This window comes from Aspergillus saccharolyticus (genome assembly GCF_003184585.1).
Source record: "Aspergillus saccharolyticus JOP 1030-1 unplaced genomic scaffold BP01scaffold_41, whole genome shotgun sequence".
NCBI classification, from domain to species: domain Eukaryota; kingdom Fungi; phylum Ascomycota; class Eurotiomycetes; order Eurotiales; family Aspergillaceae; genus Aspergillus; species Aspergillus saccharolyticus.
In genome coordinates, this window is record NW_020290651.1 from 28264 (window position 1) to 52303 (window position 24040).

The 24040-nt window shown below is 50.2% G+C and overlaps 4 protein-coding genes across 4 annotated transcripts; 1 reads left to right on the top strand and 3 right to left on the bottom strand.

Moving 5' to 3' along the window:
• Positions 1–2269: 2269 nt before the first annotated feature.
• BP01DRAFT_394708 (uncharacterized protein) lies at positions 2270–3015 on the bottom strand (the record flags this gene model as incomplete). Its single annotated transcript, XM_025578346.1, has 4 exons — positions 2270–2626; positions 2699–2722; positions 2783–2950; positions 3004–3015. The coding sequence occupies 4 exons, from the start codon at positions 3013–3015 to the stop codon at positions 2414–2416; spliced, it is 417 nt and encodes a 138-aa protein (XP_025427846.1). The 3' UTR covers positions 2270–2413.
• A 4343-nt stretch (positions 3016–7358) lies between these two features.
• On the top strand, positions 7359–11207 carry BP01DRAFT_304623 (putative nuclear migration protein; the record flags this gene model as incomplete). Its single annotated transcript, XM_025572167.1, has 2 exons — positions 7359–10341; positions 10399–11207. The coding sequence occupies 2 exons, from the start codon at positions 7359–7361 to the stop codon at positions 11205–11207; spliced, it is 3792 nt and encodes a 1263-aa protein (XP_025427847.1).
• A 249-nt stretch (positions 11208–11456) lies between these two features.
• BP01DRAFT_326644 (cytochrome b5-like heme/steroid binding domain-containing protein) lies at positions 11457–12718 on the bottom strand. The gene is made up of 2 exons (XM_025572891.1): positions 12262–12718; positions 11457–11925 (listed from the first exon to the last, which is right to left on the bottom strand). Exons 1-2 carry the CDS (start codon positions 12436–12438, stop codon positions 11848–11850), a joined length of 255 nt encoding a protein of 84 aa, XP_025427848.1. The 5' UTR covers positions 12439–12718; the 3' UTR covers positions 11457–11847.
• A 4951-nt stretch (positions 12719–17669) lies between these two features.
• Positions 17670–21407, bottom strand: BP01DRAFT_157320 (tyrosine protein kinase SWE1). The gene is made up of 2 exons (XM_025570671.1): positions 18781–21407; positions 17670–18712 (listed from the first exon to the last, which is right to left on the bottom strand). The coding sequence occupies exons 1-2, from the start codon at positions 21190–21192 to the stop codon at positions 17978–17980; spliced, it is 3147 nt and encodes a 1048-aa protein (XP_025427849.1). The 5' UTR covers positions 21193–21407; the 3' UTR covers positions 17670–17977.
• Between the last annotated feature and the right edge of the window lie 2633 nt (positions 21408–24040).

The window sequence follows — 24040 nt, forward strand, 5'->3', positions numbered from 1 at the left end:
TTTTACCACTTGCTTCTGGAAGGCACTAGGGCTTGTGTTGCGTTAGTCGTTGTGTCGCTTGCTACTTACTACTAACCGATCAATTGACTCCTAGCGTCAGTTATACCCAGCATTGCTTTGAGACTCTAAGAAAGACGACGGGTTTCCGGTTCCAGCCAGTCTAACTACATGGCTGAGCCGGTCACCGTTCAGTATTGCAAGTCAACTGGATAATAGACGATCAAGAGAGGAACCCTGGTGAACCTGGAGCTCGGATTGGCGGCCGGTTTCAATAAGCAGCATCGATTGAGTGGTGGAGTGGTAGCGAAATGAATAGAAAGAACTTCCTTCTCTGTACTCCGTAAGTAGGCACTAAATTACAGTGGAATGCTTAGCAAGCCTACAATTTGGCTTCTGGAAAAATCGAAACCAGAATATTAGTCCAATTTATATTAGTACAGAGAGAACCACATTCAGCGGCATTTCGGAACAAGTATCACAACGTCCCATCCCCCTTTCCCTGCAGGGAGTCTACCACCCCCCGGTTGCATTCCACGTGGAAATCCATTAGTTCTCGGAGACTACAGCGCAGCGGTCCGTGATCCCGGACTAGTTCACTTAAGGCTCATAAACTATGGTACCAGGTACGGAATACGTAGGAGTAGCCATTTGAATTTTACATACTCCGTGGTTGATCTACTAAGATGCAGTTTTCTTCTCTCATGCCTGCTAGGGACCTGAGCAGCAGTACTGAGTAGTCCGGAGTGGTTCGAGATCACTGAACATCGAATACTTTTTGGCTGGATAAGGGGAGGGATTAACACTTGCACAGCAACCACCCCTACCTACCTTAGTAAACTTGCGCCACTAATTAGTTTGTATCCTGTACTAATCAAACTGACTCGGTGTTGATTCTGTATCGGTACGGCATCCTACATATATACGGTAGGCACCAGTCAGGCTGTGTATGTACGGTACTGCACATACATAAATAGTACCATACCTACTTAGATTACATACTGGGCATTACATCCTATATGCAGGGCAGGCAGGGTGGATGCGACCACACGAAGAACAGGATCAGAGGCCGACGTCCCACCAGTATGGGACCTGCGCCCCTTCCCTGCTCGCTCAAGCACATGGCCAACCTCGTGCATTCTGGCAGTACCGGATATCCTATACTGTAATGTACTGTAAATTGTATGTACTGAACATAGATCGAGCCCCTGGATGCACTCGAGGAAGCCCGAGACACCAACCGGTGCACCGACCTGGCACACCCACAGCAACGACTTTTCATCATCATCATCAGACTTCTACCTTGACTCGCTTTAAGACCTCAGATCGAGTCGGAGCTATATTTGAAAGATGTAAGTGATGTATACTTCAAGGTTTTCGGTTGTTGGCCATTGGGTCGTTATCCCGCCAACTACCTTACCTTACTAACCGTAGTCGTCCTCTTTCTACGGAATTGTCACTTGGTTCTGTCGAGGGGGAACTACCTTCTAATTATTGTTGACCTTCGAGAAGTAGACTCTGACGAGTTAAGCAGGGGCCCCCAAAATACTGTGAGTTGTTTCTGTCTACATTCCCACTATTTGACCTCAATGGTCCAGAGTCCGAGGTCAGCAGCAAGAATTGCATCCTGAGCTTTGGAGATCATTCTTCTGACGACAGCAGAGATGCGACCATCTGCGCGGGCTCAACTATTTTGTATCTAAGGTCATACTGCAGTAAGAACTGTTTGTTTCTGAGAAGCCATGGCGAGGGTTGGCGGAGAATAGACCAAGGCCGTCATCGCTTCAAGTGGGGTTCCTTAGAAATAGAAACAACTCAATTGACAGCAGAAAGGCATAACTTTTTGAAAGCTACCTGTGCGATCCGTCTAGTACTTAAAAGTTCCTACGCAGTCAATGACGTCCGTCCGCCATCACGAGTCCAGAGGGAGGATGTCTGGATTTGGACACGCTGGAATGATTGTTTGAAAGCTGCCCGGCTGCTTTCCCAGGGCCTTCAAATAGCCAAATTTGTACTATTCGAGCGGATCAGTAATTATCACACTAAGATTGATGCCTGAAGCACGATCTCGAAGAATGTGGTTTTCTTGAATGCCCGCCCCGCCCTGGGTACGCGAGGCCTCATCATAATACAATCCTTCACCCGCGATCGATCAGCGGGTAACCATGCCTAATCAGCTTGAGGTTGCATCGGAACATCAGATAGTAAGCCACGTCAACTCGAGCAATTGTCGTAAACAGTCGGATATCAGCTTCCGTGATTGCTTCCCCGAAGAGGTAGGGTGATGACCCGGCTCAGCCAGATGAGCCTCAACTCGATCCAGCGCTCCAAACAGCGGATATAGGCTCGCTAAATAGGCCTCCTGCGTCGTGGCGAACCCGGTCTTGTACACCACGTTATTGATTTGATCACATATCTATTCGGTCATCGCGTCTATCTCGACTCTCAGGTGTGGAGGGAAATAACCTCCACTGGGATGGTTGGCCTCGCGTAGCTCGTAGGGCAGCAGCTCGTCGAACTCAGTATAAAACATGCGAATAATCTCGCCACTCTCGTCGTTAACGATCGTTTCCTTCTGACTGTCCCAAAGCCAGCATGGGGACCGTGTATCGGCCTTCATAATTGGAGTCTGCCTTGAAGTAGAATTCGCTCAACTTGTTGAACCCATAAAGAGGATCCGTCGGCGCAGACCCATATTTACCAAGAAGAACCAACCCTCTAGCCCCTACTCAGGATTCAGCACAACTAACTGGATTATGCTGTCGAGACTTTTGAGTGACCGTACTAGATTTGTCCGGTGTGCCCACGGGCACCCATAGTTCAGGTACAAAACATAGCGATTTTCCTGCGCCGGAAACTCTGCATCGGGATCTCGCGAAATCGTGGAGCGGAAAGCCGATGGCTTACGCCTGAAATGAGCATCTGCATCGGCATGACAGTGTAGGCTGGTTTCCTGGCAAGTCTTTCATAAGAGCCCATCGAGGACATGTAGGTGTATACTCTTACCGGTTCAGACATTGTGATGGTAAAGCTGTTCCTGAAACTGTGGTCAGGAACGGTCCGGTCATTTCGGGTTTCAAGTAGCTTGTATAGGCTGTACTTATGGTTACGGACATGTGTATGGCTGAGGGCTGACAAACTGATGCGATGTTGACATTCACGGGACCCCCGCACTTAATCCCAAGCTAATGGTAGTTGAGAGTCAATGTGACTGCGTGCGGTCAGAGTCATAAACAGTCGCCTTTTGAGTGATCTTAGTGGTCAAGCCATGCATACACTGAATAGTCCTAACGCCAATTGTATATCTCGACACAACGGCAAAATGGGGTCTGAGTGTAAGTGTTGGGGACTGACTATAATGCTCACGACTCTCAGTATGGCATTGAAACCCAAGATTTCAGAACAAACCAAGCACCGCGTCCCCTGATATGTCCGTATTCAGGCCACAATTCTTAAAAAAATGTCGGGCGACCTCGGTCGGCTTTTCTGAGACACGGTCTACCGACTCATTGACACACTGCTCGTTTGCTTGTGGGATTTCTTGAGGAGTAAGTTCTTCTCATGTACTCCAACATAAATGGTCAGTCATCAACTCCAGTGCCTTGACAGCCTTAAGATCATAAAAGTGCGCAGCTACCATCGCACAATCTGGCCAGATCCAGTCTTATATGCTTTGCTGCACCATTTTATACCTGCGGCGAGGCTTATGTGCTCCGAAGCCTCGGGCACTGATAACACCCGTAAAAAGCGAGGATTCGTCGCGTCAATCGGAGGCCTTCTATTGATAAGGTGTTGGTCCGGAGACTGAGGTACAGCAAATTGAGGCACTTGTATGAATCAGGCCAGGGCTCGAGTCAGTGCCAGCTAAGTGCAAGCACCCATTGCTCGTCCTCGGCAAATAATCCTTCCCAAGTCACGCTAACGGGGCAGCTTCTTTAGGAAGTTGAGGGGATTAATGTTCATCAACAGAGGTAATATAAAAGTTTCGGATGAGTCAAACGCTATCGTATAAAGGCTATGAGACGCCCGCCATTCTTCTACCAACTCTTGTCAGTCTTCAAATGACATGGTCGTCGCGCGCCCAAGCAGATCCGACGAGAGTGATCTATGGCGATGGCGCAAAGCGCACTCACTTGCTTCCCGTAATTATCAATTAGTAGATAAGACCATTGCGCCCTTCAACAACCGTCCCAAAGACGCCGAAGAACAACATTTTGAGAAGTGATTGGGTGGACTCGTGTAGCTTCGAACTATCAAGTATTGCTCTTTGACATCACAGTCAGTGAGTGCTCTTTTATGTCAAATCAAGGCGATTGAAGATGTCGAGCGAGCTGACAGCGTGGCATTTACCCGTACCATGATGGTTGACACTCAAGCCAAGGCTAATTGTGATCTGGCGAGGTCGAGGGTCTATGATGAGGCACGACAAGTTGACTGCGCCAGAGGTATTAGCACGAATCCGTACTCTGTAGTTACTACTCCGTGTACGGAGCTCCGTTCACAATTAGAACCTAGATTCAGAAACAAATTCAGGGAGCATTCGACAGTCGCGTACGGAGGACTTCAAGATATCCGTGTTTCTTGTCAATTCGTGGTTCGGCGCTGGGTTCTTCCTTACAACCATGGCCTGCCTGGAAGCGATCGCGGCAGCTGCATCCTGGCTAGCATGAATACGGAGTACTGTACCGGCAGATAACACACTACTGTGATCCCGGAGTCCGTTCTGCTTCAACTAATAAGGCTAGGAATAGAACATCTGCCATTGGACAGCAGTCATTGTCTGATGCTGAAGCACCACTTGCCAAGTTGCTAACTTACTAGCATTTGAGACACTTCTTTATTGTGCACGGTTGACCTGTCAATCCCAAGTCGCGAATTCTTGCCCCTGAGCCGGCGTCCGGCAGGCGCAAAAGCTAGTCGTTTGGCCGCGTGGGTCGCCAAGGCTAAAACCAACATATGTACCTGCTGTTTGTCAAATTTTACTATATTCAGTTAGTGCCCATCATCCTCGCCCTCAGTCTACCGTAGGATCCAGTGCGAACGGACACTTTGCTCAACTGGAGACTTTCACCCCAGGCTCAGCGAAGCCACCCATCTCCGTATCGGTCGCTCACCAAGCTCATAAGCTACGTTGATAATAATCTAGACCCGAGGGTTTTGAGATCGCGCTGGCTGACAGACTCGTAGATCCAGCCCATTCCGTATTTCTGCTGTGTATACGAGCAGTCAAGACTGAAGAGGGCACGACTCTCACAACTCAAACACACACCAAGACTAAGCAAGGGCTTGTCGCTTCGTACCCCGCCTTTAATTTCCGAAATGGGGTCATGACCAAAAAGTTGAGCGCCGGCCCGTCCGTCGCCTCTGGCGCTCAGGTAACCCCCGAACCCAGGGAACGGTAACAATAAGGGGTGGGAAGCCCAAATCTGAAGATGCGCGATCCTCCCCCCGAGATTTCCCAGGTCACTTTGATAGTCGACAAGGACGAGGCACGCGGCTTGAAGTTTAAAAAAGAAATTGCTTCAAGGGAGATGGTCTTTTGGGCGGATGCAGCTGGAATCTGTTGATTCATTCATTTGGCACGGCTTGCGCGGATGTAGTACGCAACCAGAAGGTCAAATATAGGCATCCAATATAGGTCCATAGGGCTAGTCAGAGGGTGGCCGGACTTGGCCAGATTGACGATGGTGCTTGGAGCACGGGCCAAGTGATTTCGATGATCAATCAGGAGCTCAACGAGCTATCATTCATGGTGAAGGCGTACTAGTGCAGCAGTGCTTGATCTACTGACTGACTGACTGACTGACTTCTCCTGCACCTGCATCACAAAGAACTTAGTGGCTCGTGCGTTCCTGTCTTTTTCTTTGTTTGTACATACCTAGTATGGAGTACGAAGTACCTAGATCCTTACCGGTAGTTACTGTGTACACTATTACTATAAATAAGTTATAGGAGTTCATTTCCCGTGATATGAGATTTTTCCCTATTTTTTGTGATGTTTGATTAGGGAGCACAGACAGAGGGACGGACGATCTTCCACCTCCTTTTCTTTTTTAAAAAAAAAAAAAAATTTTCCCTCTTTTTTCCCTTCTCTCCCTCCACTTTTTCTACTCCATACTCTGTAGGTACTAGTTAGGTAAGTAACTTATCCCCACTGCTTCTCTCTCCTGCTCCCCCCCCTCCCCCCTCCACAGTTGCCTCCTTTTCTTGTTTCTCCACCTACTGGCAGAGAATACAGAACAGACTGACCAACTTCACATAGCATGACGAAAACAGACTGTCCCTGTGTCTCAGATCCTACAATGTCAATAAGACATGCTTCCTGCCTCCCGCTGACCCATGCATCTTGTCGTCGCCTTCTTTTCGACCCATCTCTATCTGTCGATTGGATCGGGATCGCTCTCTACTCCGGCGCAGGCCATCAGCAGTTGTGGCAAGCTCTAGTGGAGTCGTTCGGTGACTTCTCCCTCACTACTACCTTAGTAATTAATGAATCATTCATGACAGCCACACCCACCTGCTACCTACCCCTAATTCAGCGAACACCCCTGGACGAAAGTCACTTGTTGCCCGTTCGTCCTCTTGTAACGTCTTTCATCTCGCCCTGATCCAATCATGGAGCATGAGTGACCGATTTTCGTAGGTTTTTGTCCCGATTTAGTCCCTGATCGGGTGTGAAGTGATCAAACAGATGCCTGCACAGATAGTCACTCTTTCCTTTCCCCTCATACGGCCCGGTCTGGCTAGATGTGCATGGTTATTGTAATCCTTAGAGAAAGTTCGAAGGATTACACGCGTTACTCCGATTTCGCGACGCCAATCCTGCTGCATCCCATTTCTTCCATACTTCCTGCCCGCCTTCCTTCGTGTCAATCACTTGTACTTCCAACATTTTGTGCCCCTTGCTGAGTGCTACACTATGGTGAAGTGAGAGTCTCCGCGCGGATACCTGCCTATACTTCGTTGAGTATATATTCATATCTTATCCGACGAGATCCAAGGCCGCGCAAGTGTCGAAAGCTGAGTGGTTCGAGTGTATGTCTTTTAAATGCCTCCATCCTCGTTTCTGGGCTTCCCCCACCCCCTTCCCCCCTCCTTGGGCATGGAAAGAATCACTGACTAGCATGGCTGCTTCCTTCTGCCTGATAGTGGGCAATACTTCTTGGATCAATTATTGCACTCGCCCGGTAGGCCACCTCAATACTTCCTACTAAGGAGTTGCCAGAGTTGTTCTGCACCACTCAGAGGACGCGACGTATGTACAGCCCATGGAAGCTGCATGACACATCACAGTAAGATCTGATTGATCCGCCGTCATCGCGGGGGATGCGTCGGGACTGTGGTCTCCGACTAAGAACGCAATGACCACCAACAGCGCATATACTAGCTCTCCAGTGACAGAGAGCTTCCCGACTCCTACGTCTACACGGCCGAGAGCTCCGCCCATTCGGCTACAATTGCATTCTCCTGACAGTGATCTCTCGCCTTTCAGCTCGCTGCCGGTCTATCAATTTTCGCCTCCCGTGCTCAGCGACTATGATGACATCTTGGAGGAGGACAATCCTTCTCCACTGGATTCACGGCAATTTACCCCAACATTGCATGCCTCTCTGGTGTCGGAGATTCTTTCTCTCCGGCGAGATGTCGAGAGCAAACTGCGAACGATTGAGAGCCTGGAGCACAGCTTGGACGAATCCCGGATCGAGAATGAAAGCCTCAATGAACGCCTCTCGAAGAGCCTGAAGGATTCTCGCTCGCTTAAGCAGCAGCTGCAGCTTTTGGAGGGCGGCTCGTCCTCCGCTATTAGTGAACTCGCTCAAGAGCGGGACCAAGCATTAGAACACATTGCAGATGCTCGCAAGAAACTGGAACAAGCACAAAGAAAGGCCCGCAGTAGCGAAGAAGAAACAGAGAGGACAGTGCAGCTGTGGAACCGAGACAAAGATACCTGGGATCAACAGCGAAGAAACTTAGAACGGAAAGTTCATGTGGTTGAAGGTCGACTAAAGACCGTCTTGAATGAGGTGGCTGCAGCACAGGAAGCACGCTCTTTCCATTCCACACAAAACAGCGAACGCATAGAAGGAACCGATGAGAGGCTTACCGAAAAGGAAAGTGATGCTGCAAACATCAGCTCAAGCAGCGAAGGACGCCGCCGGATCAGCGTCACAAGTGTGAGTACTGACCATTGGGATGAGTTCGACTACCACAATGTGCGCTACTCCATGGCTAGCGTCAGCAAAGTCCCTGTTTCCAAAGGTGAAGGATTGAACTTGGCACAGGAGCTTGCTTTCGATGACGATGACGACGACGACTTTCGGACTTTCGATCATGGCTTCAGGCCTGACTCTCCTGAGGCTCTCCCAGAGGAGCGACCTGTCTCGGTACATTCCCAGCTGTCTAGCACAATGGGTATGGGGGCCAAGGCAAGGAAGATTCTCGGCCTTTCTCTTGGTAATATGGATGGTTACAGTGCCAAAAATGAGTCGGCGTCGGAGTCTGATAGTCCTCTGAAGCTCTCTGCGGCTTCATTTATGTATCGAGACGCAGGAGTGCAGTATTCTCTTCTTCTTTCCCCCACACTGAATCACTCACATGTTATTGACTTTCCTTCAAACGAGACCAACAGCAAAGAGTCTCCGTGCTCATGCCAAGCGAAAGTGAGCAGTGCGTCCAAACTCACCATTGATATGGTGTCGGCTTCCTGCCAAACCGTGGCAGGTCTTCCCACGCCTCCATGGACTCCTGATCTCGATAATGCCCAAAGACCTAAACCAGTTGTGATGGTTTCATCTTCTATGCAGACTGTGGAATTTCCACAAGCGGAACCGGCCGAGCAGCAGATCAGTATGTTTCTTGGTGACACGGGTTCGCCTGGCCTTGAAATTCCAATGATCGCAATTCATCCTCCCTGCTCAGAGCCACCATCTCCTCGGGGTAGCGTAGTGCTCCCACCGCAAACCAAGAGCGTTGCATGTCAAGCCACTCTTGGTTCAGGAGTTGTCTGTCGAGCGATTGGGGTTCAGACAGAAGAGATCAAGGGAATCCAGCGACCAGTCAAATTGGCGGCGACTCTACTTCCATCAGCTATACCGGACCTGCCGCTCTGCAATGTCAATGCGGATTTTCCCATCCAGCCATACTGCCCGCCGCCCGCCCGGCTAAAGAATATGGAAAGCACGACTACCCAGAGAAGTAACCCACTTGAGACGGTGCAGGCCTATCCAGGCAATAACGACAATGGTCCATTGGCTGAGGGATCTGACAGCAGTCTTAGACGCCCGCATCGCTCGAGCAGTCTCTTCGCTGGCTTTGAGCAAGGAAGTGACGACGAGTCTCATGATAAGGTCAATGAAGTCCTCACGGACGATGATTTCCTCAACCGACCATTCGCTTCTTATACGTTGAAAAGAGGGAAACTGGTCTCAACACAAGGTGGCTCATGCTCAAACGCCGGTGTGCTGGCGGAAATTGATGAGCATATCTCGGAATCAAAGGCTCGCTCTCCCGAAGTGATGCCGGATTGCGAACTTAGAGACAGGCTTGGATCCGCCTGGAGCCAGCAAGCGGACCAAGGTCTGCGACGACAGAATCTCCTCAAAGAAGTCACGGTATCCCATGAGATTACAGCCCACCAGATGTCCCGTTCAAGAAGCCCCAGTGAGCCCAGTGTCGATCACGGCAATACCTCCAAGATTGCTCCTCCCATTCCTGTTCCAATTCGTCACAGCTCACGGAAGTTCCCCGCTCGGCGAAACGATAGCCAGCAAAGTCCAACATCATCACATCCTCGAACCTTTTCTGACCGAGGACATGCGCAAATGATGCGACGTCCGACCCTTCGGCGTGTCCGATCGGCGGCTGCCATGGCTCAGACAGAACAGCCTGAAAGTCGATCGTCGCCGACGTCTACCTCGTCTTGCAGCCCCGACAGTTCACGGTACTCTGTTCTTCCATACGATGGCATTCCTGCTCCGTGCGAAGGTCAACCCGTCCAGCGGCGCTCAGCTTTCGCCCCAACAGTCTCTCACACTTTTGCTCATGAACGACAAGACTCTAAAGCTACCTCTGTTCAGCCTACAAGTGTTGTCGATGCTATTGCACAGACTATGGTTGGAGAATGGATGTACAAATATATCAGGAGAAGGAGATCGTTTGGTGGAATTGGAGAGTCTAAGGAGGGCTGGGAGGGACGCAGTGCCGAGGAAGTCTCAGCGAACATCACCAACAGTGGTGTCAGGCACAAGCGCTGGGTCTGGCTGGCACCGTATGAGCGTGCGGTGATGTGGAGCAGCAAGCAGCCTACGAGTGGACATGCGCTGCTGGGTAAGAGTGGCCGAAAGTGTGCGTGCTTACTAATGCGATCTGATACTGGTACATTTGAGACTAACATGGTTACAGTGATGATCCAATCTGTTCTCGATGTTAGGGACGATAACCCCCTGCCCAAAGGGACCAATGCTCAAAGTCAATTCAATCGATCCATTCTCATCTTGACGCCACAGCGTGCCCTCAAGTTCACGGTCACGAGCATTGAACGACACTATGTCTGGTTAACCGCGTTGTCTTTTCTGAGCCACTCACCAATGGGGATTCATGATCTAGCTGCCCTGCCCCCAGTGCCACAGGATGAAGGCATTGCATCGGCGCCGTCGCCTGCGCTACGCCGCAATCCTATCCGTGACTCGATTCGAGTCGCCAAGGGACGGCCTCGGCCCCGACCTAAGGGGAAACGATCTTTCCTCGGTCAGGTCGAACCAGTCCCTGAGCTTCCTTATGGTTTCGACTCTTCGCCGTCAATGGACGCTGCTGATCCTCCGACTGTGCCACGATTTTCGAACCATTCGCGGAAACGAAGCAACACTACACCACGAATATCGACGATCCGTAGCTTCTCCATCCAAGGCTCGATACCGTCGATTGAGTCGACACGAGGCTCCTCAGACACGTACGGTGTTCAACCCTACGGACCTGGAACTGTCAGTGGACGTACCTCCGAAACTAGCGCGAGGACGGGAAACTTCTTTGATGCCATTGGGACTGTTCGCATGGAGGCATTCATTGATCAAGCAAATAAAACCAGGGCACATCAGACTGGCCGACATAGCCGAAAGACATCCGGCGCATGGAGCGCGACTCACAACCCAAATTTCCCGCATGGAGCCGGGGCCGAGTCAAATCACCGTGTTGACCCTTTTGCGGGGTTCTGAGCGGGCATCTACAGCAAAGCCCCTTGTTTGTCCAAAGACATATAGACGGTAGCAATCGAAGTGTTTCATCCTTTGCTAACTGGAACGTTGTATACATCTGCTTTTCTCGATTCTAGCGTGCCCAATCTGCAGGCGTTGCAGCGTCTTTGATACCATCTCTCTGCGCCTCTTAAGTTTCTATTATTGTTTATTCTGACTCATTCATTGATTGGTTCTTTCCCCCGCTTTGGGTGACCAAGGCGCCAGAAAAGTAAGTCAATTTGATGGATATAGCGTTGCGATTAGGCCTGATCTAAAGTGTCACATCCAGTGACTAGCGTCGCTGGGTGGTACTATATATTTGACATAGAAAATAGAATCATGATGTTGCTCGACGTAAGCGTAAGAATAGAATGTGTACCCCCAGAAGCAAACATCAAGCAACCCTGGCCTAAAATGGACGGTATTATATACACGGTGATTGCTCATCATGATTCTTCTACAGCCGAAATATTGCCACGTAAGCAGACATTGTGGGTCTGCCCATCTTTATATGCGTGTATGCCTTTCTCCTCTATTCATGTAAGTGATGGACTGCGATTGTTGACCGTCGAAATCCGCGGGGGGTCAGATCATTGTGGAGATCTGTCTGGTGCTGAGTTCACAGCTTGGCGGCCTCCTTGACCTCCCCAACCTTCAACTTAGGTGTATACTTCTTCAACACACCCTCATTGTGATACTAGATGGCCACGAAAGAGAGGAGAAGTCAGCATAACCTGAAACCCGGAAAGCTAAGAAACGCATCACAGGGGAAATTAAAAGGACAGAAGAGTGAACAGCAAGGGGTATAAAACCGGGCTTCGAACAAAATGGAAACGCGATTCCGGCACGACCATGAGACAGAGATGGAACCAGAGAGAATCGACAATGCACAGTCAAGTACAGAAGCAAGCACTCTGCTTTCTTTTCGGCAACCGTAACAGGGAGGGAGGGGTGAGAAAGGAGCAGCACCGGTTGGCGAGCGCAAACAAAGTACAGGAACTGCTGCAAAGGTAAATCCAAAGGGGAGACGAACCTTCCAAAACTGTTTTGTAGCGTCCTTGCCTGCAACACGCTTAAGGATTTTGGCGCCTCCGGGGTGCTCATCAATGAAGCTGGTGATGTCGAAGACATTATTGTCAATAATGATGTAGAGACCCTTGTCTGGGGTATTGTGCGAGGCAACGTCGGCAGGAGTAAAGGATTGAGACATTTTGATAGTGTGAGTGGGTGAGTGATGATCGAGAGACCGTGTAGAGAGAAAAGACTGAGAAAGAAATTAGGATTGAGAGGAGTAAAGATGAATGAAATAGAAGAAGAAGAAGATGATGATGATGATGATGTTCTGGATGGAGGTGGAACGCGGGGAGAGGGAAAAAGGCGGAGAACGTGCCGAGGTCCGCAACTAAGTAACTACTCCGTACTATAGTAGTAAGTTAGTACTTATTACTAGTAGGGAAGTCAGCGCCTCAGCTCGGATTGCAATGCATGGTTGCTGACTGGCTGTGCTCGCCCATCAACCTCGGGACTTCACTCATACTGTAACGTACCACCTAGTATTATATGGAGTACGGAGTACTTCCCGTCTTACATGCATAATGACTGATCACAAATTTAACTACACGTAATCCACATGCGAGCTGGCCGCCCAAGCGAGTGGGCCGGCCTTGTATTGCATATAAAATAGCCTTCTTTTAACCTTGTATATCTTAACAGGTATATGAATAATTACTTTTTAAACTAAGAGAATGCATAGGGAAATACTAAAAGAATAATCTATCCTAATTAAAGATCTTTTAGATATTTATATATAATATTATATATATATTACCTTTAATATCTAATTATACAGTGTATTTTATTTTACCTTGGTAAATAAAGATATTATAGAGCTCTAAATTTGATAGATAGTTTAGAGTCAAAGTTCTAAGCTAAATTACAAGTACTTGGGATATTAGAGCATAAATTGCTAAGTTTTTAAAACAGTTGGAAAATAGACTGTTTATATGCAATACAAGGCCGGCCCACTCGCTTGGGCGGCCAGCTCGCATGTGGATCACGTTACATCCCGGCACATTTAGTCATAGTACAATAGACTCATACACACAACTATCTCACATATCACCACTGTTAATCCCGGCTCTTTTCTCCCGCCACCCCCTGTCCCTTCATCTTCTTCTCTAATCCCAAAGTCTCCAGGTCCTTTTTCTTGTAATAGTGTGGAGCCACCTCCACCAACCACTCGGCTTGTAGAGGCATGTTGCTACGCATATACTCCTTGCTGGTCAGTACTAGCTCGAAATAGATCACCCACCGCGGGTTCACCTCGAACAGCGTACTCGACGGGTGGAGATACACTGTCTGTCCATTCTTCACGGTGCGGTAGCTATCACCACCACGTTGGAGTCGCGCCGCATTAGGAAAGAAACCTGCAGTGATGGCCTTTTGAATAGGCACTACATTGTTCGACCCACAAGTGCTGACCGTCACCTCGACCCGATCACAGAGTTTAGCAAGTTGATCACGAACGTCACGGGCGCGCGTTAAACTGCGCTGCTGCAGGAAATTCTCCTTCGCCCACACGTAGCTGAAGTCCGAGTCGACCCACTGGTTCCAGATGTTGAGCAGGGTAAGATGGTCACCGCCATCTTTGACCGTGAACCGGTTGCGAGCGCTATCCGCGTGAATCTTTTTGTCTTTGGGTCGGAAAAATAGGGCACTTGCTTCACCCAACATTGACACGATCGACAAGACCTCTTCCACACAACCGTACTTGTCCGCAGCAAGGATTGCTTTGGCTAGCATAGGATCGGTCGGAAACTCGGCCATCTGCCTGCCAATCTTCGTCAGCTCGCCGCGGTCGTTCAGAGCACCAAGAGCGTACAGTTGCTCCAGGGCGCGAATGATTGTTTCGGCAGGTGGGGGGTCCATGAAGTCAAATTCGAGCAATTGGTCAATCCCAAGCGACTTTAACATCAGAATAACACTATTTAAGTTCGTTCGCTGGATCTCTGGGGTGGTGCTTTCTTCGAGCTCATTATGATAGGCCCACTTCGTATAAAGTCTGAAGCACTTCCCTGGTCCAACACGTCCAGCGCGCCCAGCCCTTTGATTAGCAGAAGCTCGCGAGCACGGTGTCACCACCAGGCTTTCCATGCCTGTCCGTGGATTGAAAACATTCTCCTTCACGAAACCCGGGTCAATCACGTAGACAATCCCATCAATGGTGAGACTGGTTTCAGCGATATTAGTTGCCAGCACAACTTTTCGTGCCTTGGGTGGCGTAGGCTCGAAGATCTTAGTCTGTAGCTCGGATGGCAAGTTGGCATAAATCGGACAAATAATCATTTCGGGGATCTTATTTCCTAGTTTGCGCGCAGTCTCCTGGAGACTTTGTTCGGCTGCCTCAATCTCCTCTTGACCGGTCAGGAAGACAAGTATATCGCCTGCGCCCTGGGTTATGTGGATTTGAAAGACGGTTGTGATTGCCGCAGCCAAGTAATTTGCCTCAGGCTGGGAAGTGTAGTGGATGTCCACGGGGTATCTGCGACCAGGAATATTAAAAATGGGCGCGTCATCGAAATACTGCTGAAACTTCTGTGCATCCATTGTCGCCGAGGAAATTAAAAGCTTGAGATCTGGTCGGGCCTTTGCGATGTCTTTCAAAAGACCGCAAGCGATGTCCGTTGGTACAGTCCGCTCGTGAGCTTCGTCGATCATGAGCGCCGAGTACTGACCCAAATCAGGCTCCGTAAGAAGCTCTCGCAACAGCATTCCATCGGTCATGTACTTGAGCACAGTCTTGTCGCTTGTGTTGTCTTCAAAGCGAATCGCATACCCAACTTCGTTGCCCAACTTTACACCCATTTCCTCGGCCACACGCGAGGCTACGCTCATCGCGGCGACTCGACGAGGCTGTGTACACCCAACCTTCATACCGCCCTTGGTAAAGCCAGCTTCGTGGAGATACTGAGGAATCTGCGTCGTTTTACCGGATCCAGTCTCTCCGACGATAATTAGCACCTGATGATCGCGCACCGCCTGAATGATTTGATCTCGGAATTGATAGATAGGCAAGCTCTTGCGCGTTTCCTCCATTGACTGCGCCTTTTTCTCAGCAGCGTCCAACTGCTCCTGAAGCCTCCGCTGCTCTTGAGTCATTGGCTTTCGTGTGCCTTCCATTTTAGCATCCATGATGAAATTGATTTTCTGCGAGTCGTCGAATACATATTCGTAGTCACCCTCGTCCACGAACTCGGCGCGATTAATCTGGGACTTGGCCTTGGCCGTCTGCTCCATTTCCCATTCTTCATGTTCCGTGATGAAACGCTCCTGGCCATGCTCGTCACGGTCCACATACCGCTTGTAGAGCGCTTCTTCCTTCTTCTTCCGGTCAATCTTGCCCTTCTCAGTGATGTAGTCCTCAGGCATCATGTAGCCATCCCGATGATCGTCGATTTTGAGTCGTTCCTCTGCAATGCGCAGGACTTCCCGGTTTCGAGCAAACTCCTCCCTTTCTCGCCTGGTCAAGTTGGGATTATCACGTAGTTCGGCCGTCTCCTCCGCGACCTGCCGACGCAGCAAAGCCAGGCGTTCCGTCTCTCTTTTCTTGAGATACTCCTGCCGAGACCGCAATCGGATTTCAGGCATTACGGCTTCCCTAGCAGAAGCATCGTCAGCTAAAGCTCGTCGTCGGGCAGCCTCGCCCGCTCTAGTTCGGTCTTCCACTATCTTCTTCGATTTGCTCTCATCTTTCTTGGCAAGTCTTTTAGCGAACTCATCCCGCTCCTCGAGATCTCGTTTCCGCTCCAATTCCTTCCTCGCCTCGGGATCCAGATCAATAGAAGCGTCGGACCGTGGCGATGCAGATCCATCCTCTAGCCGGGTCCGCTTTGAGGGTGACTCCTCAAATCCATTGGCTCGCTCATCCTCCTGATAAAGTTCCCCAACTGAAGTCTCCTCGTCACCCCAGCGTTCGTCAAAATCGTCCAAGCCTCGCTGCCGCAGCTTCTTGAGACGGGGACGTTCCCGGTCTCTAGACCCTTCCTCCCAGCTACGGTCGCGCTTCCGAGTCTGGTCGTTTTCTGGGCGACTGCGCGCTTCAAACTCCCTGCCACTCCAACTACTGGTTTGATCCTTCTCAGTTCGTCTCCGTCGGTCCCTGTCAACCTCAACGTTCACGGGGCCCAGCGAACCTCGTGTATCGGAAATGTCATCATCCATGTCTAGTAAGCGGTACTTCTTCTTCGAAACGGCGTTCAAACGATCTTTGCTCGTCGTGTTTGTGCTGCTCACGCTGTGTGAGGACTTTGTGCCTGGGGCCACTCGCCGGTACAGCTCCGCACAAAAGGTTCCGACACCATCAGCACTACCGTCTAAAAATGGGAGAAGTTTGTCTTGCAGTTCGGTAGCAGACTTGGCCGAGGTCGCGGTTGCAAGTACATAGTCTACCACAGTGGGATCTGACGCATTTGTCAGCCGCAGGAGAGAGTCCGACACGAATGTCTTATGCTCCATGGCGTACAGCAGTCGGGGATTGTAGAGGTCAAGGAGCGGAGGGATAAGTCGGCCGTGGTTTCTAGAGTATTAGCCGTCCATGTGATTCCCGGCGTGATGATTAATCTTGCACTGGAAACGAAAGATTATGATAGACGTGGAAGACCAGGAAATTCGAAGGGCAATTCCATACCATCAAGAACGGTGATACACAGCAGATGAAGTGAAGCGACAGGCAGACCATGAGGATACAAGCAAGCAGCGCCCGCGGTGAGAAAGGGTGAGTGCGGAGAGCAGGTCCATGCCAAGACATCGGCATCGGCGGCCGGTGGCAAAGCTCCGTCTCACTCACATCACAAAGTCTGTGCTGCTTACTCGGAGTACGCTATGAACTTACTCAGTTTTGCAATTTTTCAGAAGCCCGCTCAACAAGAGCACTTGCAGTTGCCCGAAGTGTCAGTTGTCAGGTTTTGATTGGTTCGAATAGATACGGCCGTTTCCTGTCTGCCAAGGACATATAGAGACATACAGAGTAAGAAGGGAAATTTCGAGAGTGGGTGGAAAGCGACGCTGAAGACAGACAAATTGTACAGCCAAGGAATATTGGATACATGGACATGGAGAGGTAAGGAAAATTCATCAATAAACGCCCCCAAAGTGCACGGGAGGAACTGGGATCATATCAGTTCGTCCGAATTTCCGCAACCAGGGAATCCATCAAACAAGACGACAAAATCAACGCCCGGCAAGGGGATCGAAGAATAGAGAAACAGGCAATACTATAGGCCCGCCACATAGTTTATTATGAACATCCTCGCTCAAAATGCAGGACGTAAACGCAAAGAGGAGCAGATTGACGTCATATGTCACTTCAGTCGTCATAAACTGCAGAAACCCAATTATGCAGAAAAGGATATAGGTACAGAGCGAAAGGAGTAAGAGAGAGTTTGGCAATGTGTGAGAAGTCGGAACCTCACCAATCGGCCGCCCCTGAAACAAAAGAAATATCGGGAAATTGAATGAGTGGACAACCACCGCTCAAAGAATCAGGGCATGTTCTTTGGTCGTAGCAACATTGCTAGGTTTATATGAGATGGTCAGGTGGGAATCTTGATCGTAGCATGGTGGTCGAGACAGTCACATGGACATTAAGATTGATGGTTCGGAGTCTCACATAGAACGCCGTCATTAGATGGTATTGTAAAGGAAAGCACCAACTCCGTCGAAAATGCAATAGATATGTCAATTCGTACCGGTCAAACATCGATCATCTCTGCGTCTTCAGCGAGGACCTCGTCGGCGGGACCCCAGTTACCTTCAAAGACGGTAGCTCCAGCCCGGCGTCGGCCAGCGACGAACTGAACTCCGTAGGTCTCCAGGACTTGCCCTGCTGTTGGACGATCAAGCGGGTCCGGTGAGATCATCCATCGCACGATCTTATCTAAGGCTTGTTCATGGCTGGCATTGACCATGAAGTCAGGAGGATCGATAAGCTCGCCTGATCGGGCTAGAGGAACCGCGTTCCGATCACTAGATTTGCGACCTCCGAGAAAGCTGCCCATTCCTAAATCGTCATCTCCAAAGTCGGATGCACAAAGTTCCTCAAACGACGGCTCCTCTGAGATGGGATTGCCAAACGCATCGCGAAAGATGCTTGTGTCGAAGCTGAATGTCAAGCTGGGAATATCACTCATGTCGCCGTTCCGCAGCTTCTGCCACGAGAGTCCATTGTCGGGCAATTCAACGTTTCCAGCGATCTCGAACATAATCAAGCCGAGGGAGAAAATGTCCGCCGGCTTGTCAAAGCGACCCATTAAAATCTCGGGACCAATATATTCGCGATCACCTTCGCCTTCAATTCCATTTTCTGCCGGCCAACGTGCCGCCATGCCAAAATCAGCGATCTTCAATACTCCCTCGAATGTGATCAGGATATTTGCAGGCTTCAGGTCGAGATGGATGAAACCCATTTCATGGATGTGTCGCAGGCCCTATTGGTATCATTAGTATTTCTGGGCTTTCATGTCGTCTGTTTGCAAAGCACAAGGTCAGGTCGTACCATTGACAATTCAAGCAAGATCTTCCAAATCCGGAAATCATCTAACCGGGCCTTCAATCCCGCTTGAGCAAGGAACACATCCAAGCTGCCTCCCTCGCAGAATTCTGTTTGAATATACAGGTGGCCATTATCTTCCCAGCTGTCCAAGAAAGAGATGATGTGATCCGAGTTCGTCAGTGACTTGAGAATGTCGACTTCACGTATGCGGCGTTCACGATCCTTCGGCCCAGAGTATGGCTGTTTTGATTTTTTCACGGCCCAAACTTGCTCGGTATGGGCTTTGGGAGTAATGGTTCCCTCCGAGAAAGATGGTAATACTGGTGTTTCCTGGGGTTCCGCAACTCGGTAGACTTGGGAGAATTCTCCTGTACCAACGAGCTCCACTCGTTCGAAACGTGATGTCAAGCTTGGATCCACGTCTGGAACATGGTAACCAGTCAATGGAAGGCTAGGACGTTTTCCTGATTGAAATGAGTCACGAGGACCAGTGGGAGTTGCCGGAAGGTTAGGGGAGTTGAAATCGAGTTTGCTTGATTGCTGATCATTAGAAATTGATAGCCCACTCGGGTCAGGAAACAGGTGATCTTGGGGTGTATGAGGAGACCCTCGTTGGAATCGGTCGTGTAGTGGGCTGGAATTAGCCCCCTTGGCTTCTGCAAGCCTTTCTAAGGACGCAATCTGCGAGATGGGAGGGGGATAAGTCCGAGACGGAAAGAAGTTCTGCTTTGTAGGCGTTGGAGGAAAGTCTGCTTCGCAATAAGATTGACTGTTGTGACGATTGGAAGGTGATTGAGACGCAAATAGATCATCCCCGTCAATACTTGCAAAACTACCCCGACGAGACACTTCAGGTTTGTTAAATGAGGTTCCGAAGATCCCCATGCCCCGTTGGATTGGCCCTGGTTTCGCTCGGGCACTAGGCGGATTGAACGGCGAAGGTGGTGCCATCTCCGCCTGACGAACCGAGGCTGACATATCCAAAAGTCGCTCTGGTTGGAGCTTGGAGTTAGGGAAAAGGTTTATCGGTCGTTTGCATGGTGTATCTGGCATGTTTTTGCTGAGCCCAAGGCCACTTTGAGGGTCTTCTGCATTGCGGTTCTTCTTGGAAATGAGTCCAGTGGACATGAAAGCAGCGGGAAGAGGTTTGACTAATTTGTAGTTCTCGGGTGTTGCAAACGAGTCAAGTGATGATGCCGAATCCTCACGAGTGAGATGTCGTAACGGGACAGGGCGTGCGCTGCCCGCGGGAAGGGACTTGGAAAAGTCAAATACACCCCTCGGGCGATCGGGCTTGTGGATAGGTTCATGTGTTGGGGAGTCGTCAACCAGGCTGGAGCCAGATGAAGACTGTGTGATAGTCCTTGAAAGTGGGTGGGCAGCAGGACGAGTTTGCCCGGGATTACCTCCTGTTGACGAGAACAGCGAGCTGCCCGACACGCTTCGCGAGGCAAAAGGAGACTCTCTATGAGGTTGAAATAGGTTGTTGTCTAGAGACATGCGGGGCCGTGCAGGGTTCAGCGACCGATCGCTTTGTCGTTGCTGAAGTGTAGATCGACGGAGAGATGATGACCTTTTGGGAATTGTCGCGAAAGGGCTGAATGGAGTGGTACTTGTTGGAAGAGGCGGCGTGGTAGACTCAGGGGACGATTCGACCTCAGGATCTTCTTCGATCTGAGAAACATCCTCATTATCAAAGATGTTAAACTCGCTAGAAAGACTCGTGGCCTGAACACTGCGTCTTTTTGCTGAAGGGCTACCGCGGGACGCGCGATCCAGGTTCATGATTCCGTCGCTGCGTTTCAGCGGGCTGACGGCTGCGTACGATCCAAATGTCCCGCTCCGTCGTTTCTCAATGCGGGAATGTGTCTGTCGAGGTGCCAGGGTAGACTCCATGCATACGGGGGTGCCACTAGGATGTGCATCAACCGCGGTGCTAGCATTAAACGGAAGAACAAACCCAGGCGTGTTGGGGGAATTCTCCACACCAGGCGTTGTCGGGGTTGAATGTGCCGGTTTCGCATTTCCGTGATCTGTGGAAATGTTCAATGCGCGTTTGACAGGACTCCTAGGAGAAGTGCGCACGCGACGCATGACAGGTCTTGTTATTTTGGCACTTGGGGGATATGGTACAGCAAATGGCGATTGATGGGATGAACTAGGGAAGAGTACAAAATTGCTCTGCGCAGATCTCCGTGAAGGCGACAGAGGTGAGGAGATGAAAGGGGCTGGTTTCGACGGTGAGTGATGCCGAGGTGCTAGCAGCGAAAAGCTCGAGTTCTTGGAGGGCGAGCGCGATAATGACCGGCGTAGTTGTCGAATGGCGGTATTGGCATCCATGTGGTGAATACCACCATGGGATGGCAGGTGCAATGTGCCACCCGCATCGCGGTGCGGCGAGAAGGTTGCGACCATAATGACCGCCGGGTAATGTCACACCGAGGGACCACACCTGTGAGGATTCAAACCTGACCTGGGAGCAGAACAGACTAAAGGTTGAGGTGGTCTGCAAAGTGTGCTCTTCCCACTTCACAGGTCAATCAAAACACACTTTCCAGAGTGTCTTAGTCGTGGCAGCCGTCCACGACAATAGACAGGCGTAAGAACCGACTGGTGGCGGTGCGCTCTTCTCCCGGCTCAGCCAGTAATCGACGCGAATGTTATTGTAATGGAATGTCCGAAATGTAAGGCACTGCGCCAAGTGGTTGGGTCTGCGTGAGTTGGATTGGTGATGCGACAGAATGGATGAAGGAGCATCACCAGCTCAGGTCGAGACCGCGGGGGCTTCGAGAGCGCTTGTAGAAGCCTCCATACACCCCCAGAGAAGAACAACTCCCCTGTGTATATGCCGATGGTCGTAGAGTGTGGTTGGGAAGACAAGCAGCCTACTTCGGGCTCTCAGGCACGGGCCCACGGGCTTGAGACAGACAACGCACACAACACACCCAAAGCACCCAAAGACCTTCTGGGGCCTGCGCAGCAAGCCACAGCGCTTGAGACGAAACAGATGTCTATGGAATGTTTCAAAGTGACAACACAGACGTCAAAACAAGCAGGCGCGACGCGAAGATGCAGTAGCGACGGGAACGAGGACAGACGCGACAAAGATTCCAAGACACTGTAACCAGCTGCAGGCAATGCGCGAGAAGGAGGCAGGCGAGTTGCAGCGCAGGACGTGAAAGAGCTGACTCTGATTTGATGAGAAGGGAACCACGGCAGCAAGATTCACCTCCCTTCCGTCTCCCTTTCTTCCTTTAAAACCTGGACGTTTGCGCTTCTGCGACGCAGAGGGCTGCGAGCGCAAGGGGCGGCGACTTGCGAACCTGAAAAAAGAATCAAGTAGCCACGCGAAGTCTGAGATGGCGCGACGAAGGAAGGGATGAGGATGGACTGGAAGAGGGACAATCAAATGGAGGAGAGGGGATGGCGATAGGACGAAAGTTGCGGTATGCAGAGCCAGCCTTTCAATAATGATGAATCAATCGTCCGAGAAGTTTCCCTTGTGGGGAGGAAAGTTCGCGAGTTAGGTTTGGAGGGGAAGGCCGATAGTGGTTTGATGGCAATAATACAACTTTGGGGGGAGGGGATAGGTGAGAAGAGGTGGATGGTGAGCGACAGAGTAGGCAGAATGAGGGTCCAAAAGAAAAAAAAATAAAAATGACCACAGTATCTAAAAGAGAAGTTGGAGGCCGCAAGAGAAGGCCAGCGTCGTTAAACGGTGGTAAGTAGGAGGGGAGAGGTATTAGACTGAGGGAGGACCTGACCAGGACAAGGACGGTTCAGGTACCCGGCCAAGGTGGAAGAGTCCTTTCTTCTTCGCTCCTCGACCAGCCAAAATACCCAGGGCGGGACTGTGTTTGTCTTCGCACGCGCAAGTCGCGTCGTTTGTTGTTGATGGCATCCTACTCTGGGTTTAGCCCCGGGAGCGTCACGCGTAACCTCAAGGGCTTTCTGTGGATCATACGATACATATCAGGTAATTTTCATTTTCTTCCTTCCTCCATCGACACCGTCGCCGCGCCCCGCCTCTATGCAACTCTTCTTTTTCCTAAGTCAGATCATCTCGTATGTCCTAGATACAAAGCCCAGCTAAGGAGGGCGAATATAGAACAGAAACAAAGGTCAAGACACAATCTATAAATTGTGAGCCAATTCAATCTTCCAACACTTGAAGATGGCTTTCTACCACACTCTTCAATTTCTGGAAGCTCTCACCGCCTTTTAGACGCGATCAAGATTTCCGGGAACCCGGCCACATCGAGTCTCAATTGTAATATTAGTGTGTTTGTGATCGGTAAGTCAATAATTCAAGACTCGTGACAGTACCATGTAGGCTCCTGTACCCAGTGGGAGAACCAGATGACTTCATCATCAGTGCCACTCTTTCCCCATTATTCACATTGCTTATCCCTCCTATCGATAGATTTGATAAGGCAAGCGGGGAGGAGGGGGACGAGCGGCGGTCGGATCAACCTTGCCCTTCCAGATGGTTTCATCTCGCTCCCTTGCAGGTGCGCTGGAATAATTACCTCGACCACCCCTCCTCTACTGTGACCAGGCATCTGAGATCATCAACCCGATGTCCCACAAGTGCCATAGATCGAAGCTTTGTCCTAACCGTCCGTGGATCTCGAATGCTTTTACTATGTACTCTGTATAAAGCCTGAAGCCATTTGTCGCAGCAGTTAAGATTCCTCTCCTAGTGCGGAACGTTTCTATGCATCCCATTTTCTTTCCCTTCCTACCCCACAGCCTACATACCCAATAACCCATAGAATTACGGTCGTGCATAACGAGCAGAGTATTCAATTTTATTCTTGTTGTGCTTGGCACGACTAAAACTACTGGGTCCCTCTTTTTCTTCCTTTCTCTGTTTGGGGACGGACGGCCCATTGTTCTGGATAAAAAGTCCTCTTACTCCGTATTTCTCGCTCTTGGAGGCTCCAGACGCTTGCACTTGCGCCCGCTATTACTACCTGGCGAGCCACCAGTGGTGCCCAATCCCTTCGTCGCGTTCATACTGTGCGGCTTGAACGACGACGACCACCACCACCTTCTTCTTTTTCTCCTCTTCCATTTCCTCCTCAGAAACACATGCTAATATTTACTGGCTGTGCTCATCATGTCTGGGACCAACAGCAAGAAAGCGGTTTTCCATACGTTCCGTATGGTATGTACTGTACGGAGTACTTCACATGCAACGTTGGCTTTGCGATTGCGAAACATCTCTCTTCTCTCTCTCTCTCTCTCTCTCTCCCCCCCC